Raw genomic sequence first — 14834 nt, 5'->3', positions numbered from 1 at the left:
TCTTCCCCCGTCTCTCTCCCCCCCCCCCCCCGTCTCTCTCTCTCTCCCCCGTCTCTCTCTCTCTCTCTCCCCCCCGTCTCTCTCTCTCTCTCCCCCCCGTCTCTCTCTCCCCCCCGTCTCTCTCTCCCCCCCGTCTCTCTCTCTCCCCCCCGTCTCTCTCTCTCCCCCCCCGTCTCTCTCTCTCCCCCCCCGTCTCTCTCTCTCCCCCCCGTCTCTCTCTCTCCCCCCGTCTCTCTCTCTCCCCCCCCGTCTCTCTCTCTCTCCCCCCCGTCTCTCTCTCTCTCCCCCCCGTCTCTCTCTCTCACCCCCCCGTCTCTCTCTCTCACCCCCCGTCTCTCTCTCTCCCCCCCGTCTCTCTCTCTCCCCCCGTCTCTCTCTCTCTCCCCCGTCTCTCTCTCTCCCCCCGTCTCTCTCTCTCCCCCCCGTCTCTCTCTCTCCCCCCCGTCTCTCTCTCTCCCCCCGTCTCTCTCTCTCCCCCCCGTCTCTCTCTCTCCCCCCCGTCTCTCTCTCTCCCCCCCGTCTCTCTCTCTCCCCCCCCGTCTCTCTCTCTCCCCCCCGTCTCTCTCTCTCCCCCCGTCTCTCTCTCTCCCCCCGTCTCTCTCTCTCCCCCCGTCTCTCTCTCTCCCCCGTCTCTCTCTCCCCCCCGTCTCTCTCTCTCCCCCCCGTCTCTCTCTCTCCCCCCGTCTCTCTCTCTCCCCCCGTCTCTCTCTCTCCCCCCGTCTCTCTCTCTCCCCCCGTCTCTCTCTCTCCCCGTCTCTCTCTCTCCCCCAGTCTCTCTCTCTCCCCCCCGTCTCTCTCTCTCCCCCCCGTCTCTCTCTCTCCCCCCCGTCTCTCTCTCTCCCCCCGTCTCTCTCTCTCCCCCCCGTCTCTCTCTCTCCCCCCGTCTCTCTCTCTCCCCCCCGTCTCTCTCTCCCCCCCGTCTCTCTCTCTGCCCCCCGTCTCTCTCTCTCTCCCCCCGTCTCTCTCTCTCCCCCCCCGTCTCTCTCTCTCCCCCCCCGTCTCTCTCTCTCCCCCCCCGTCTCTCTCTCTCCCCCCCCGTCTCTCTCTCTCCCCCCCCGTCTCTCTCTCTCCCCCCCCCGTCTCTCTCTCTCCCCCCCGTCTCTCTCTCTCCCCCCCCGTCTCTCTCTCTCCCCCCCCGTCTCTCTCTCTCCCCCCCGTCTCTCTCTCTCCCCCCCGTCTCTCTCTCTCCCCCCCCCTCTCTCTCTCTCCCCCCCGTCTCTCTCTCTCCCCCCCGTCTATCTCTCTCTCTCTCTCTCCCCCCCGTCTCTCTCTCTCCCCTCCTCCCCCCCGTCTCTCTCTCTCCCCCCCGTCTCTCTCTCTCCCCCCCGTCTCTCTCTCTCTCCCCCCGTCTCTCTCTCTCCCCCCCCGTCTCTCTCTCTCCCCCCCCGTCTCTCTCTCTCCCCCCCCCGTCTCTCTCTCTCCCCCGCCCCACGTCTCTCTCCCCCCCCCCCCCCCCTCCCCCGTCTCTCTCTCCCCCCCCAGGTGAGCTTATACATGGGTTACAATGACACACACTCTGTCTGTCTCATGTTCTGACTGATGCTCTGTACTGTTACAGTACCGAGAGCTGGAAGTCGCCCTGAGCAGTCAGAGGAAGGAGCTGGAGGACATCATTCGGGCCAAGGACAGGGAACTGGAGGAGGTCAAGGTGTGTGGCCTGTGGTGGGGGTGGGGCGCGGGATGGGGGTGTGGAGGGGGGGTGCGACGGATAGATTGGGGCTGATGTTTTGCTGGGCCAAGGGGGTCAGGGCGATGGGGTACGGATGAGGCAATGAGGGTTTTTAAAACTTCATTCATAGCATGTGCGTGTTTCTGGCAAGGCCAGCATTTATTGCCCCTTGAGAAGGTGGTGGTGAGCCGCCGCCTTGAACCGCTGCAGTCCGTGTGGTGAAGGTGCTCCCACAGTGCTGTTAGGGAGGGAGTTCCAGGATTGTGACCCAGCGACGATGGAACATACATGTGTGAGAAACACAGGAACAGGAGGAGGCCATTCAGCCCCTCGAGCCTGTTACACAGGAACAGGAGGAGGCCCATTCAGCCCCTCGAGCCTGTTACACAGGAACAGGAGGAGGCCCATTCAGCCCCTCGAGCCTGTTACACAGGAACAGGAGAAGGCCCATTCAGCCCCTCGAGCCTGTTACACAGGAACAGGAGGAGGCCCATTCAGCCCCTCGAGCCTGTTACACAGGAGCAGGAGGAGGACCATTCAATCCCTCGAGCCTGTTACATAGGAACAGGAGGAGGCCATTCAGTCCCTCGAGCCTGTTACACAGGAACAGGAGGAGGCCAATTCAGCCCCTCGAGCCTGTTACACAGGAACAGGAGAAGGCCCATTCAGCCCCTCGAGCCTGTTACACAGGAACAGGAGGAGGCCCATTCAGCCCCTCGAGCCTGTTACACAGGAGCAGGAGGAGGACCATTCAATCCCTCGAGCCTGTTACATAGGAACAGGAGGAGGCCATTCAGTCCCTCGAGCCTGTTACACAGGAACAGGAGGAGGCCCATACAGCCCCTCGAGCCTGTTACACAGGAACAGGAGGAGGACCATTCAGCCCCTCGAGCCTGTTACACGAGAACAGGGCGAGGCCCATTCAGCCCCTCGAGCCTGTTACACAGGAATAGGAGGAGGCCCATTCAGCCCCTCGAGCCTGTTACACAGGAACAGGAGGAGGCCCATTCAGCCCCTCGAGCCTGTTACACAGGAACAGGAGGAGGCCCATTCAGCCCCTCGAGCCTGTTACACAGGAGCAGGAGGAGGACCATTCAATCCCTCGAGCCTGTTACACAGGAACAGGAGGAGGCCATTCAGTCCCTCGAGCCTGTTACACAGGAACAGGAGGAGGCCCATACAGCCCCTCGAGCCTGTTACACAGGAACAGGAGGAGGCCATTCAGCCCCTCGAGCCTGTTACACAGGAACAGGAGGAGCCCATTCAGCCCCTCGAGCTTGTTACACAGGAACAGGAGGAGGCCCATTCAGCCCCTCGAGCCTGTTACACAGGAACAGGAGGAGCCCATTCAGCCCCTCGAGCCTGTTACACAGGAACAGGAGGAGGCCCATTCAGCCCCTCGAGCCTGTTACACAGGAACAGGAGGAGGCCATTCAGCCCCTCGAGCCTGTTACACAGGAACAGGAGGAGGCCCATTCAGCCCCTCGAGCCTGTTACACAGGAACAGGAGGAGGCCATTCAGCCCCTCGAGCCTGTTACACAGAAACAGGAGGAGCCCATTCAGCCCCTCGAGCCTGTTACACAGGAACAGGAGGACCATTCAGCCCCTCGAGCCTGTTACACAGAAACAGGAGGAGGCCATTCAGCCCCTCGAGCCTGTTACACAGGAACAGGAGGAGGCCATTCAGCCCCTCGAGCCTGTTACACAGGAACAGGAGGAGGCCATTCAGCCCCTCGAGCCTGTTACACAGGAACAGGAGGAGGCCATTCAGCCCCTCGAGTCTGTTACACAGGAACAGGAGGAGGCCATTCAGCCCCTCGAGCCTGTTACACAGAAACAGGAGGAGGCCATTCAGCCCCTCGAGCCTGTGACACAGGAACAGGAGGAGGCCATTCAGCCCCTCGAGCCTGTTGCACAGGAACAGGAGGAGGCCATTCAGCCTTTCGAGCCTGTTACACAGGAACAGGAGGAGGCCATTCAGTCCCTCGAGCCTGTGACACAGGAACAGGAGGAGGCCTTTCAGCCCCTCGAGCCTGTTACACAGGAACAGGAGGAGGCCCATTCAGCCCCTCGAGCCTGTTACACAGGAACAGGAGGAGGCCATTCAGCCCCTCGAGCCTGTTACACAGGAACAGGAGGGCCATTCAGCCCCTCGAGCCTGTTACACAGGAACAGGAGGAGCCCATTCAGCCCCTCGAGCCTGTTACACAGAAACAGGAGGAGGCCCATTCAGCCCCTCGAGCCTGTTACACAGGAACAGGAGGAGGCCATTCAGCCCCTCGAGTCTGTTACACAGGAACAGGAGGAGCCCCATTCAGCCCCTCGAGCCTGTTACACAGGAACAGGAGGAGGCCATTTAGCCCCTCGAGCCTGTTGCACAGGAACAGGAAGAGACCCATTCAGCCCCTCGAGCCTGTTACACAGGAACAGGAGGAGGCCCATTCAGCCACTCGAGCCTGTTACACAGGAACAGGAGGAGGCCATTCAGCCCCTCGAGCCTGTTACACAGGAACAGGAGGAGGCCATTCAGCCTCTCGAACCTGTCACACAGGAACAGGAGGAGGCCATTCAGCCGCTCGAGCCTGTTACACAGAAACAGGAGGCCCATTCAGCCCCTCGAGCCTGTTACACAGAAACAAGAGGACCATTCAGCCCCTCGAGCCTGTTACACAGAAACAGGAGGAGGCCATTCAGCCCCTCGAGCCTGTTACACAGGAACAGGAGGAGGCCATTCAGCCCCTCGAGCCTGTTACACAGGAACAGGAGGAGGCCATTCAGCCCCTCGAGCCTGTTACACAGGAACAGGAGGAGGCCATTCAGCCCCTCGAGCCTGTTACACAGGAACAGGAGGAGGCCATTCAGCCGCTCGAGCATGCTACACAGGAACAGGAGGAGGCCATTCAGCCCCTCGAGCCTGTTACACAGGAACAGGAGGAGGCCATTCAGCCCCTCGAGCCTGTTACAAAGGAACAGGAGGAGGCCATTCAGCCCCTCGAGCCTGTTACACAGAAACAGGAGGAGGCCCATTCAGCCCCTCGAGTCTGTTACACAGGAACAGGAGGAGGCCATTCAGCCCCTCGAGCCTGTTGCACAGGAACAGGAGGAGGCCATTTAGCCCCTCGAGCCTGTTGTACAGGAACAGGAGGAGGCCATTCAGCCCCTCGAGCCTGTTGCACAGGAACAGGAGTCTATTCAGCCCCTCGAGCCTGTTACACAGAAATAGGAGGAGGCCATTCAGCCCCTCGAGTCTGTTACACAGGAACAGGAGTCTATTCAGCCCCTCGAGCCTGTTACACAGAAATAGGAGGAGGCCATTCAGCCCCTCGAGTCTGTTACACAGGAACAGGAGGAGTCTATTCAGCCCCTCGAGCCTGTTACACAGAAACAGGAGGAGCTCCATTCAGCCCCTCGAGCCTGTTACACAGGAACAGGAGGAGGCCATTCAGCCCGTCGAGCCTGTTACACAGGAACAGGAGGAGGCCATTCAGCCCCTCGAGCCTGTTACACAGGAACAGGAGGAGGCCATTCAGCCCCTCGAGCCTGTTACACAGGGACAGGAGGAGGCCATTCAGTCCCTCGAGCCTGTTACACAGGAACAGGAGGAGGCCATTCAGCCCCTCGAGCCTGTTACACAGGAACAGGAGGAGCCCATTCAGCCCCTCGAGCTTGTTACACAGGAACAGGAGGAGGCCCATTCAGCCCCTCGAGCCTGTTACACAGGAACAGGAGGAGCCCATTCAGCCCCTCGAGCCTGTTACACAGGAACAGGAGGAGGCCCATTCAACCCCTCGAGCCTGTTACACAGGAACAGGAGGAGGCCATTCAGCCCCTCGAGCCTGTTACACAGGAACAGGAGGAGGCCCATTCAGCCCCTCGAGCCTGTTACACAGGAACAGGAGGAGGCCATTCAGCCCCTCGAGCCTGTTACACAGAAACAGGAGGAGCCCATTCAGCCCCTCGAGCCTGTTACACAGGAACAGGAGGACCATTCAGCCCCTCGAGCCTGTTACACAGAAACAGGAGGAGGCCATTCAGCCCCTCGAGCCTGTTACACAGGAACAGGAGGAGGCCATTCAGCCCCTCGAGCCTGTTACACAGGAACAGGAGGAGCCCATTCAGCCCCTCGAGCTTGTTACACAGGAACAGGAGGAGGCCCATTCAGCCCCTCGAGCCTGTTACACAGGAACAGGAGGAGCCCATTCAGCCCCTCGAGCCTGTTACACAGGAACAGGAGGAGGCCCATTCAACCCCTCGAGCCTGTTACACAGGAACAGGAGGAGGCCATTCAGCCCCTCGAGCCTGTTACACAGGAACAGGAGGAGGCCCATTCAGCCCCTCGAGCCTGTTACACAGGAACAGGAGGAGGCCATTCAGCCCCTCGAGCCTGTTACACAGAAACAGGAGGAGCCCATTCAGCCCCTCGAGCCTGTTACACAGGAACAGGAGGACCATTCAGCCCCTCGAGCCTGTTACACAGAAACAGGAGGAGGCCATTCAGCCCCTCGAGCCTGTTACACAGGAACAGGAGGAGGCCATTCAGCCCCTCGAGCCTGTTACACAGGAACAGGAGGAGGCCATTCAGCCCCTCGAGCCTGTTACACAGGAACAGGAGGAGGCCATTCAGCCCCTCGAGTCTGTTACACAGGAACAGGAGGAGGCCATTCAGCCCCTCGAGCCTGTTACACAGAAACAGGAGGAGGCCATTCAGCCCCTCGAGCCTGTGACACAGGAACAGGAGGAGGCCATTCAGCCCCTCGAGCCTGTTGCACAGGAACAGGAGGAGGCCATTCAGCCTTTCGAGCCTGTTACACAGGAACAGGAGGAGCCATTCAGTCCCTCGAGCCTGTGACACAGGAACAGGAGGAGGCCTTTCAGCCCCTCGAGCCTGTTACACAGGAACAGGAGGAGGCCCATTCAGCCCCTCGAGCCTGTTACACAGGAACAGGAGGAGGCCATTCAGCCCCTCGAGCCTGTTACACAGGAACAGGAGGGCCATTCAGCCCCTCGAGCCTGTTACACAGGAACAGGAGGAGCCCATTCAGCCCCTCGAGCCTGTTACACAGAAACAGGAGGAGGCCCATTCAGCCCCTCGAGCCTGTTACACAGGAACAGGAGGAGGCCATTCAGCCCCTCGAGTCTGTTACACAGGAACAGGAGGAGCCCCATTCAGCCCCTCGAGCCTGTTACACAGGAACAGGAGGAGGCCATTTAGCCCCTCGAGCCTGTTGCACAGGAACAGGAAGAGACCCATTCAGCCCCTCGAGCCTGTTACACAGGAACAGGAGGAGGCCCATTCAGCCACTCGAGCCTGTTACACAGGAACAGGAGGAGGCCATTCAGCCCCTCGAGCCTGTTACACAGGAACAGGAGGAGGCCATTCAGCCTCTCGAACCTGTCACACAGGAACAGGAGGAGGCCATTCAGCCGCTCGAGCCTGTTACACAGAAACAGGAGGCCCATTCAGCCCCTCGAGCCTGTTACACAGAAACAAGAGGACCATTCAGCCCCTCGAGCCTGTTACACAGAAACAGGAGGAGGCCATTCAGCCCCTCGAGCCTGTTACACAGGAACAGGAGGAGGCCATTCAGCCCCTCGAGCCTGTTACACAGGAACAGGAGGAGGCCATTCAGCCCCTCGAGCCTGTTACACAGGAACAGGAGGAGGCCATTCAGCCCCTCGAGCCTGTTACACAGGAACAGGAGGAGGCCATTCAGCCGCTCGAGCATGCTACACAGGAACAGGAGGAGGCCATTCAGCCCCTCGAGCCTGTTACACAGGAACAGGAGGAGGCCATTCAGCCCCTCGAGCCTGTTACAAAGGAACAGGAGGAGGCCATTCAGCCCCTCGAGCCTGTTACACAGAAACAGGAGGAGGCCCATTCAGCCCCTCGAGTCTGTTACACAGGAACAGGAGGAGGCCATTCAGCCCCTCGAGCCTGTTGCACAGGAACAGGAGGAGGCCATTTAGCCCCTCGAGCCTGTTGTACAGGAACAGGAGGAGGCCATTCAGCCCCTCGAGCCTGTTGCACAGGAACAGGAGTCTATTCAGCCCCTCGAGCCTGTTACACAGAAATAGGAGGAGGCCATTCAGCCCCTCGAGTCTGTTACACAGGAACAGGAGTCTATTCAGCCCCTCGAGCCTGTTACACAGAAATAGGAGGAGGCCATTCAGCCCCTCGAGTCTGTTACACAGGAACAGGAGGAGTCTATTCAGCCCCTCGAGCCTGTTACACAGAAACAGGAGGAGCTCCATTCAGCCCCTCGAGCCTGTTACACAGGAACAGGAGGAGGCCATTCAGCCCGTCGAGCCTGTTACACAGGAACAGGAGGAGGCCATTCAGCCCCTCGAGCCTGTTACACAGGAACAGGAGGAGGCCATTCAGCCCCTCGAGCCTGTTACACAGGGACAGGAGGAGGCCCATTCAGCCCCTCGAGCCTGTTACATTAGGAACAGGAGGAGGCCTTTCAGCCCCTCGAGCCTGTTACACAGGAACAGGAGGAGGCCCATTCAGCCCCTCGAGCCTGTTACACAAGAACAGGAGGAGGCCCATTCAGCCCCTCGAGCCTGTTACACAGGAACAGGAGGAGGCCATTCAGCCCCTCGAGTCTGTTACACAGGAACAGGAGGAGGCCATTCAGCCTCTCGAACCTGTCACACAGGAACAGGAGGAGGCCATTCAGCCCCTCGAGCCTGTTACACAGGAACAGGAGGAGGGCCATTCAGCTCCTCGAGCCTGTTACACAGAAACAGGAGGCCCATTCAGCTCCTCGAGCCTGTTACACAGAAACAGGAGGAGGCCATTCAGCCCCTCGAGCCTGTTACATTAGGAACAGGAGGAGGCCATTCAGCCCCTCGAGCCTGTTACACAGGAACAGGAGGAGGCCATTCAGCCCCTCGAGCCTGTTACACAGGAACAGGAGGAGGCCATTCAGCCCCTCGAGCCTGTTACACAGGAACAATAGGAGGGCCATTCAGCTCCTCGAGCCTGTTACACAGAAACAGGAGGAGGCCATTCAGCCCCTCGAGCCTGTTACACAGGAACAGGAGGAGGCCATTCAGCCCCTCGAGCCTGTTACACAGAAATAGGAGGAGGCCATTCAGCCCCTCGAGTCTGTTACACAGGAACAGGAGGAGTCTATTCAGCCCCTCGAGCCTGTTACACAGAAACAGGAGGAGCCCCATTCAGCCCCTCGAGCCTGTTACACAGGAACAGGAGGAGGCCATTCAGCCCGTCGAGCCTGTTACACAGGAACAGGAGGAGGCCATTCAGCCCCTCGAGCCTGTTACACAGGAACAGGAGGAGGCCATTCAGCCCCTCGAGCCTGTTACATTAGGAACAGGAGGAGGCCTTTCAGCCCCTCGAGCCTGTTACATTAGGAACAGGAGGAGGCCTTTCAGCCCCTCGAGCCTGTTACACAGGAACAGGAGGAGGCCATTCAGCCCCTCGAGCCTGTTGCACAGGAACAGGAGGAGGGCCATTCAGCTCCTCGAGCCTGTTGCACAGAAACAGGAGGCCCATTCAGCCCCTCGAGCCTGTTGCACAGAAACAGGAGGCCCATTCAGCCCCTCGAGCCTGTTACACAGGAACAGGAGGAGCCCATTCAGCCCCTCGAGCCTGTTACACAGGAACAGGAGGAGGCCATTCAGCCCCTCGAGTCTGTTACACAGGAACAGGAGGAGGCCATTCAGCCTCTCGAACCTGTCACACAGGAACAGGAGGAGGCCATTCAGCCCCTCGAGCCTGTTACACAGGAACAGGAGGAGGGCCATTCAGCTCCTCGAGCCTGTTACACAGAAACAGGAGGCCCATTCAGCTCCTCGAGCCTATTACACAGAAACAGGAGGAGGCCATTCAGCCCCTCGAGCCTGTTACATTAGGAACAGGAGGAGGCCATTCAGCCCCTCGAGCCTGTTACATTAGGAACAGGATGGAGGCCATTCAGCCCCTCGAGCCTGTTACATTAGGAACAGGAGGAGGCCCATTCAGCCCCTCGAGCCTGTTACACAGGAACAAGAGGAGGCCCATTCAGCCCCTCGAGCCTGTTACACAGAAATAGGAGGAGGCCATTCAGCCCCTCGAGTCTGTTACACAGGAACAGGAGGAGTCTATTCAGCCCCTCGAGCCTGTTACACAGAAACAGGAGGAGCCCCATTCAGCCCCTCGAGCCTGTTACACAGGAACAGGAGGAGGCCATTCAGCCCGTCGAGCCTGTTACTCAGGAACAGGAGGAGGCCATTCAGCCCCTCGAGCCTGTTGCACAGAAACAGGAGGAGGCCCATTCAGCCCCTCGAGCCTGTTACACAGAAACAGGAGGAGGCCATTCAGCCTCTCGAGCCTGTTACACAGGAACAGGAGGAGGCCATTCAGCCCCTCGAGCCTGTTACACAGAAATAGGAGGAGGCCATTCAGCCCCTCGAGTCTGTTACACTGGAACAGGAGGAGTCTATTCAGCCCCTCGAGCCTGTTACACAGAAACAGGAGGAGCCCCATTCAGCCCCTCGAGCCTGTTACACAGGAACAGGAGGAGGCCATTCAGCCCGTCGAGCCTGTTACTCAGGAACAGGAGGAGGCCATTCAGCCCCTCGAGCCTGTTACACAGGAACAGGAGGAGGCCATTCAGCCCCTCGAGCCTGTTACACAGGGACAGGAGGAGGCCCATTCAGCCCCTCGAGCCTGTTACATTAGGAACAGGAGGAGGCCCATTCAGCCCCTCGAGCCTGTTACACAGGAACAGGAGGAGGCCATTCAGCCCCTCGAGTCTGTTACACAGGAACAGGAGGAGGCCATTCAGCCTCTCGAGCCTGTTACACAGGAACAGGAGGGGGGCCATTCAGCTCCTCGAGCCTATTACACAGAAACAGGAGGCCCATTCAGCTCCTCGAGCCTGTTACACAGAAACAGGAGGAGGCCATTCAGCCCCTCGAGCCTGTTACATTAGGAACAGGAGGCCCATTCAGCCCCTCGAGCCTATTACACAGAAACAGGAGGCCCATTCAGCTCCTCGAGCCTGTTACACAGGAACAGGAGGAGGCCCATTCAGCCCCACGAGCCTGTTACACAAGAACAGGAGGAGGCCCATTCAGTCCCTCGAGCCTGTTACACAGGAACAGGAGGAGGCCATTCAGCCCCTCGAGCCTGTTACACAGGAACAGGAGGGGGGCCATTCAGCTCCTCGAGCCTATTACACAGAAACAGGAGGCCCATTCAGCTCCTCGAGCCTGTTACACAGAAACAGGAGGAGGCCATTCAGCCCCTCGAGCCTGTTACATTAGGAACAGGAGGCCCATTCAGCCCCTCGAGCCTGTTACACAGGAACAGGAGGAGGCCCATTCAGCCCCTCGAGCCTGTTACACAGGAACAGGAGGAGGCCCATTCAGCCCCTCGAGCCTGTTACACAGGTACAGGAGGAGGCCCATTCAGCCCCTCGAGCCTGTTACACAGGAACAGGAGGAGGCCATTCAGCCCCTCGAGCCTGTTACACAGGAACAGGAGGAGGGCCATTCAGCTCCTCGAGCCTGTTGCACAGAAACAGGAGGCCCATTCAGCCCCTCGAGCCTGTTACACAGGAACAGGAGGAGCCCATTCAGCCCCTCGAGCCTGTTACACAAGAACAGGAGGAGGCCCATTCAGCCCCTCGAGCCTGTTACACAGGAACAGGAGGAGGCCATTCAGCTCCTCGAGCCTGTTGCACAGAAACAGGAGGCCCATTCAGCCCCTCGAGCCTGTTACACAGGAACAGGAGGAGCCCATTCAGCCCCTTGAGCCTGTTACACAAGAACAGGAGGAGGCCCATTCAGCCCCTCGAGCCTGTTACACAGGAACAGGAGGAGGCCATTCAGCCCCTCGAGTCTGTTACACAGGAACAGGAGGAGGCCATTCAGCCCCTCGAGCCTGTTACATTAGGAACAGGAGGCCCATTCAGCCCCTCGAGCCTGTTACACAGGAACAGGAGGAGGCCCATTCAGCCCCTCGAGCCTGTTACACAGGAACAGGAGGAGGCCCATTCAGCCCCTCGAGCCTGTTACACAGGTACAGGAGGAGGCCCATTCAGCCCCTCGAGCCTGTTACACAGGAACAGGAGGAGGCCCATTCAGCCCCTCGAGCCTGTTACACAGGTACAGGAGGAGGTCTATTCAGCCCCTCGAGCCTATTACATTAGGAACAGGAGGAGGCCCATTCAGCCCCTCGAGCCTGTTACACAGGAACAGGAGGAGGCCCATTCAGCCCCTCGAGCCTGTTACATTAGGAACAGGAGGAGGCCTTTCAGCCCCTCGAGCCTGTTACATTAGGAACAGGAGGAGGCCTTTCAGCCCCTCGAGCCTGTTACACAGGAACAGGAGGAGGCCATTCAGCCCCTCGAGCCTGTTGCACAGGAACAGGAGGAGGGCCATTCAGCTCCTCGAGCCTGTTGCACAGAAACAGGAGGCCCATTCAGCCCCTCGAGCCTGTTGCACAGAAACAGGAGGCCCATTCAGCCCCTCGAGCCTGTTACACAGGAACAGGAGGAGCCCATTCAGCCCCTCGAGCCTGTTACACAGGAACAGGAGGAGGCCATTCAGCCCCTCGAGTCTGTTACACAGGAACAGGAGGAGGCCATTCAGCCTCTCGAACCTGTCACACAGGAACAGGAGGAGGCCATTCAGCCCCTCGAGCCTGTTACACAGGAACAGGAGGAGGGCCATTCAGCTCCTCGAGCCTGTTACACAGAAACAGGAGGCCCATTCAGCTCCTCGAGCCTATTACACAGAAACAGGAGGAGGCCATTCAGCCCCTCGAGCCTGTTACATTAGGAACAGGAGGAGGCCATTCAGCCCCTCGAGCCTGTTACATTAGGAACAGGATGGAGGCCATTCAGCCCCTCGAGCCTGTTACATTAGGAACAGGAGGAGGCCCATTCAGCCCCTCGAGCCTGTTACACAGGAACAAGAGGAGGCCCATTCAGCCCCTCGAGCCTGTTACACAGAAATAGGAGGAGGCCATTCAGCCCCTCGAGTCTGTTACACAGGAACAGGAGGAGTCTATTCAGCCCCTCGAGCCTGTTACACAGAAACAGGAGGAGCCCCATTCAGCCCCTCGAGCCTGTTACACAGGAACAGGAGGAGGCCATTCAGCCCGTCGAGCCTGTTACTCAGGAACAGGAGGAGGCCATTCAGCCCCTCGAGCCTGTTGCACAGAAACAGGAGGAGGCCCATTCAGCCCCTCGAGCCTGTTACACAGAAACAGGAGGAGGCCATTCAGCCTCTCGAGCCTGTTACACAGGAACAGGAGGAGGCCATTCAGCCCCTCGAGCCTGTTACACAGAAATAGGAGGAGGCCATTCAGCCCCTCGAGTCTGTTACACTGGAACAGGAGGAGTCTATTCAGCCCCTCGAGCCTGTTACACAGAAACAGGAGGAGCCCCATTCAGCCCCTCGAGCCTGTTACACAGGAACAGGAGGAGGCCATTCAGCCCGTCGAGCCTGTTACTCAGGAACAGGAGGAGGCCATTCAGCCCCTCGAGCCTGTTACACAGGAACAGGAGGAGGCCATTCAGCCCCTCGAGCCTGTTACACAGGGACAGGAGGAGGCCCATTCAGCCCCTCGAGCCTGTTACATTAGGAACAGGAGGAGGCCCATTCAGCCCCTCGAGCCTGTTACACAGGAACAGGAGGAGGCCATTCAGCCCCTCGAGTCTGTTACACAGGAACAGGAGGAGGCCATTCAGCCTCTCGAGCCTGTTACACAGGAACAGGAGGGGGGCCATTCAGCTCCTCGAGCCTATTACACAGAAACAGGAGGCCCATTCAGCTCCTCGAGCCTGTTACACAGAAACAGGAGGAGGCCATTCAGCCCCTCGAGCCTGTTACATTAGGAACAGGAGGCCCATTCAGCCCCTCGAGCCTATTACACAGAAACAGGAGGCCCATTCAGCTCCTCGAGCCTGTTACACAGGAACAGGAGGAGGCCCATTCAGCCCCACGAGCCTGTTACACAAGAACAGGAGGAGGCCCATTCAGTCCCTCGAGCCTGTTACACAGGAACAGGAGGAGGCCATTCAGCCCCTCGAGCCTGTTACACAGGAACAGGAGGGGGGCCATTCAGCTCCTCGAGCCTATTACACAGAAACAGGAGGCCCATTCAGCTCCTCGAGCCTGTTACACAGAAACAGGAGGAGGCCATTCAGCCCCTCGAGCCTGTTACATTAGGAACAGGAGGCCCATTCAGCCCCTCGAGCCTGTTACACAGGAACAGGAGGAGGCCCATTCAGCCCCTCGAGCCTGTTACACAGGAACAGGAGGAGGCCCATTCAGCCCCTCGAGCCTGTTACACAGGTACAGGAGGAGGCCCATTCAGCCCCTCGAGCCTGTTACACAGGAACAGGAGGAGGCCATTCAGCCCCTCGAGCCTGTTACACAGGAACAGGAGGAGGGCCATTCAGCTCCTCGAGCCTGTTGCACAGAAACAGGAGGCCCATTCAGCCCCTCGAGCCTGTTACACAGGAACAGGAGGAGCCCATTCAGCCCCTCGAGCCTGTTACACAAGAACAGGAGGAGGCCCATTCAGCCCCTCGAGCCTGTTACACAGGAACAGGAGGAGGCCATTCAGCTCCTCGAGCCTGTTGCACAGAAACAGGAGGCCCATTCAGCCCCTCGAGCCTGTTACACAGGAACAGGAGGAGCCCATTCAGCCCCTTGAGCCTGTTACACAAGAACAGGAGGAGGCCCATTCAGCCCCTCGAGCCTGTTACACAGGAACAGGAGGAGGCCATTCAGCCCCTCGAGTCTGTTACACAGGAACAGGAGGAGGCCATTCAGCCCCTCGAGCCTGTTACATTAGGAACAGGAGGCCCATTCAGCCCCTCGAGCCTGTTACACAGGAACAGGAGGAGGCCCATTCAGCCCCTCGAGCCTGTTACACAGGAACAGGAGGAGGCCCATTCAGCCCCTCGAGCCTGTTACACAGGTACAGGAGGAGGCCCATTCAGCCCCTCGAGCCTGTTACACAGGAACAGGAGGAGGCCCATTCAGCCCCTCGAGCCTGTTACACAGGTACAGGAGGAGGTCTATTCAGCCCCTCGAGCCTATTACATTAGGAACAGGAGGAGGCCCATTCAGCCCCTCGAGCCTGTTACACAGGAACAGGAGGAGGCCCATTCAGCCCCTCGAGCCTGTTACACAGGAACA

The 14834-nt window shown here is 59.0% G+C and overlaps 1 protein-coding gene across 1 annotated transcript in view; it reads left to right on the top strand.

Annotated features, from left to right (window-relative positions):
• rnf8 (ring finger protein 8, E3 ubiquitin protein ligase) overlaps window positions 1–14834 on the top strand; it is a gene marked incomplete at its 3' end in the record, with an annotated part of 57836 nt that overhangs the window by 42178 nt on the left and 824 nt on the right. Inside the window, exon 5 of the mRNA XM_070870219.1 lies at window positions 1559–1648. Within this exon, the coding sequence (XP_070726320.1) occupies window positions 1559–1648 (90 nt within the window). The remainder of the gene's footprint in view (window positions 1–1558; window positions 1649–14834) is intronic.

The sequence above is a fragment of the Pristiophorus japonicus genome, unplaced genomic scaffold, assembly GCF_044704955.1.
Source record: "Pristiophorus japonicus isolate sPriJap1 unplaced genomic scaffold, sPriJap1.hap1 HAP1_SCAFFOLD_1193, whole genome shotgun sequence".
Classification (NCBI taxonomy): domain Eukaryota; kingdom Metazoa; phylum Chordata; class Chondrichthyes; family Pristiophoridae; genus Pristiophorus; species Pristiophorus japonicus.
The sequence above is the reverse complement of the archived record's forward strand: the minus strand, read 5'-3'. Positions and strand labels throughout refer to the sequence as shown.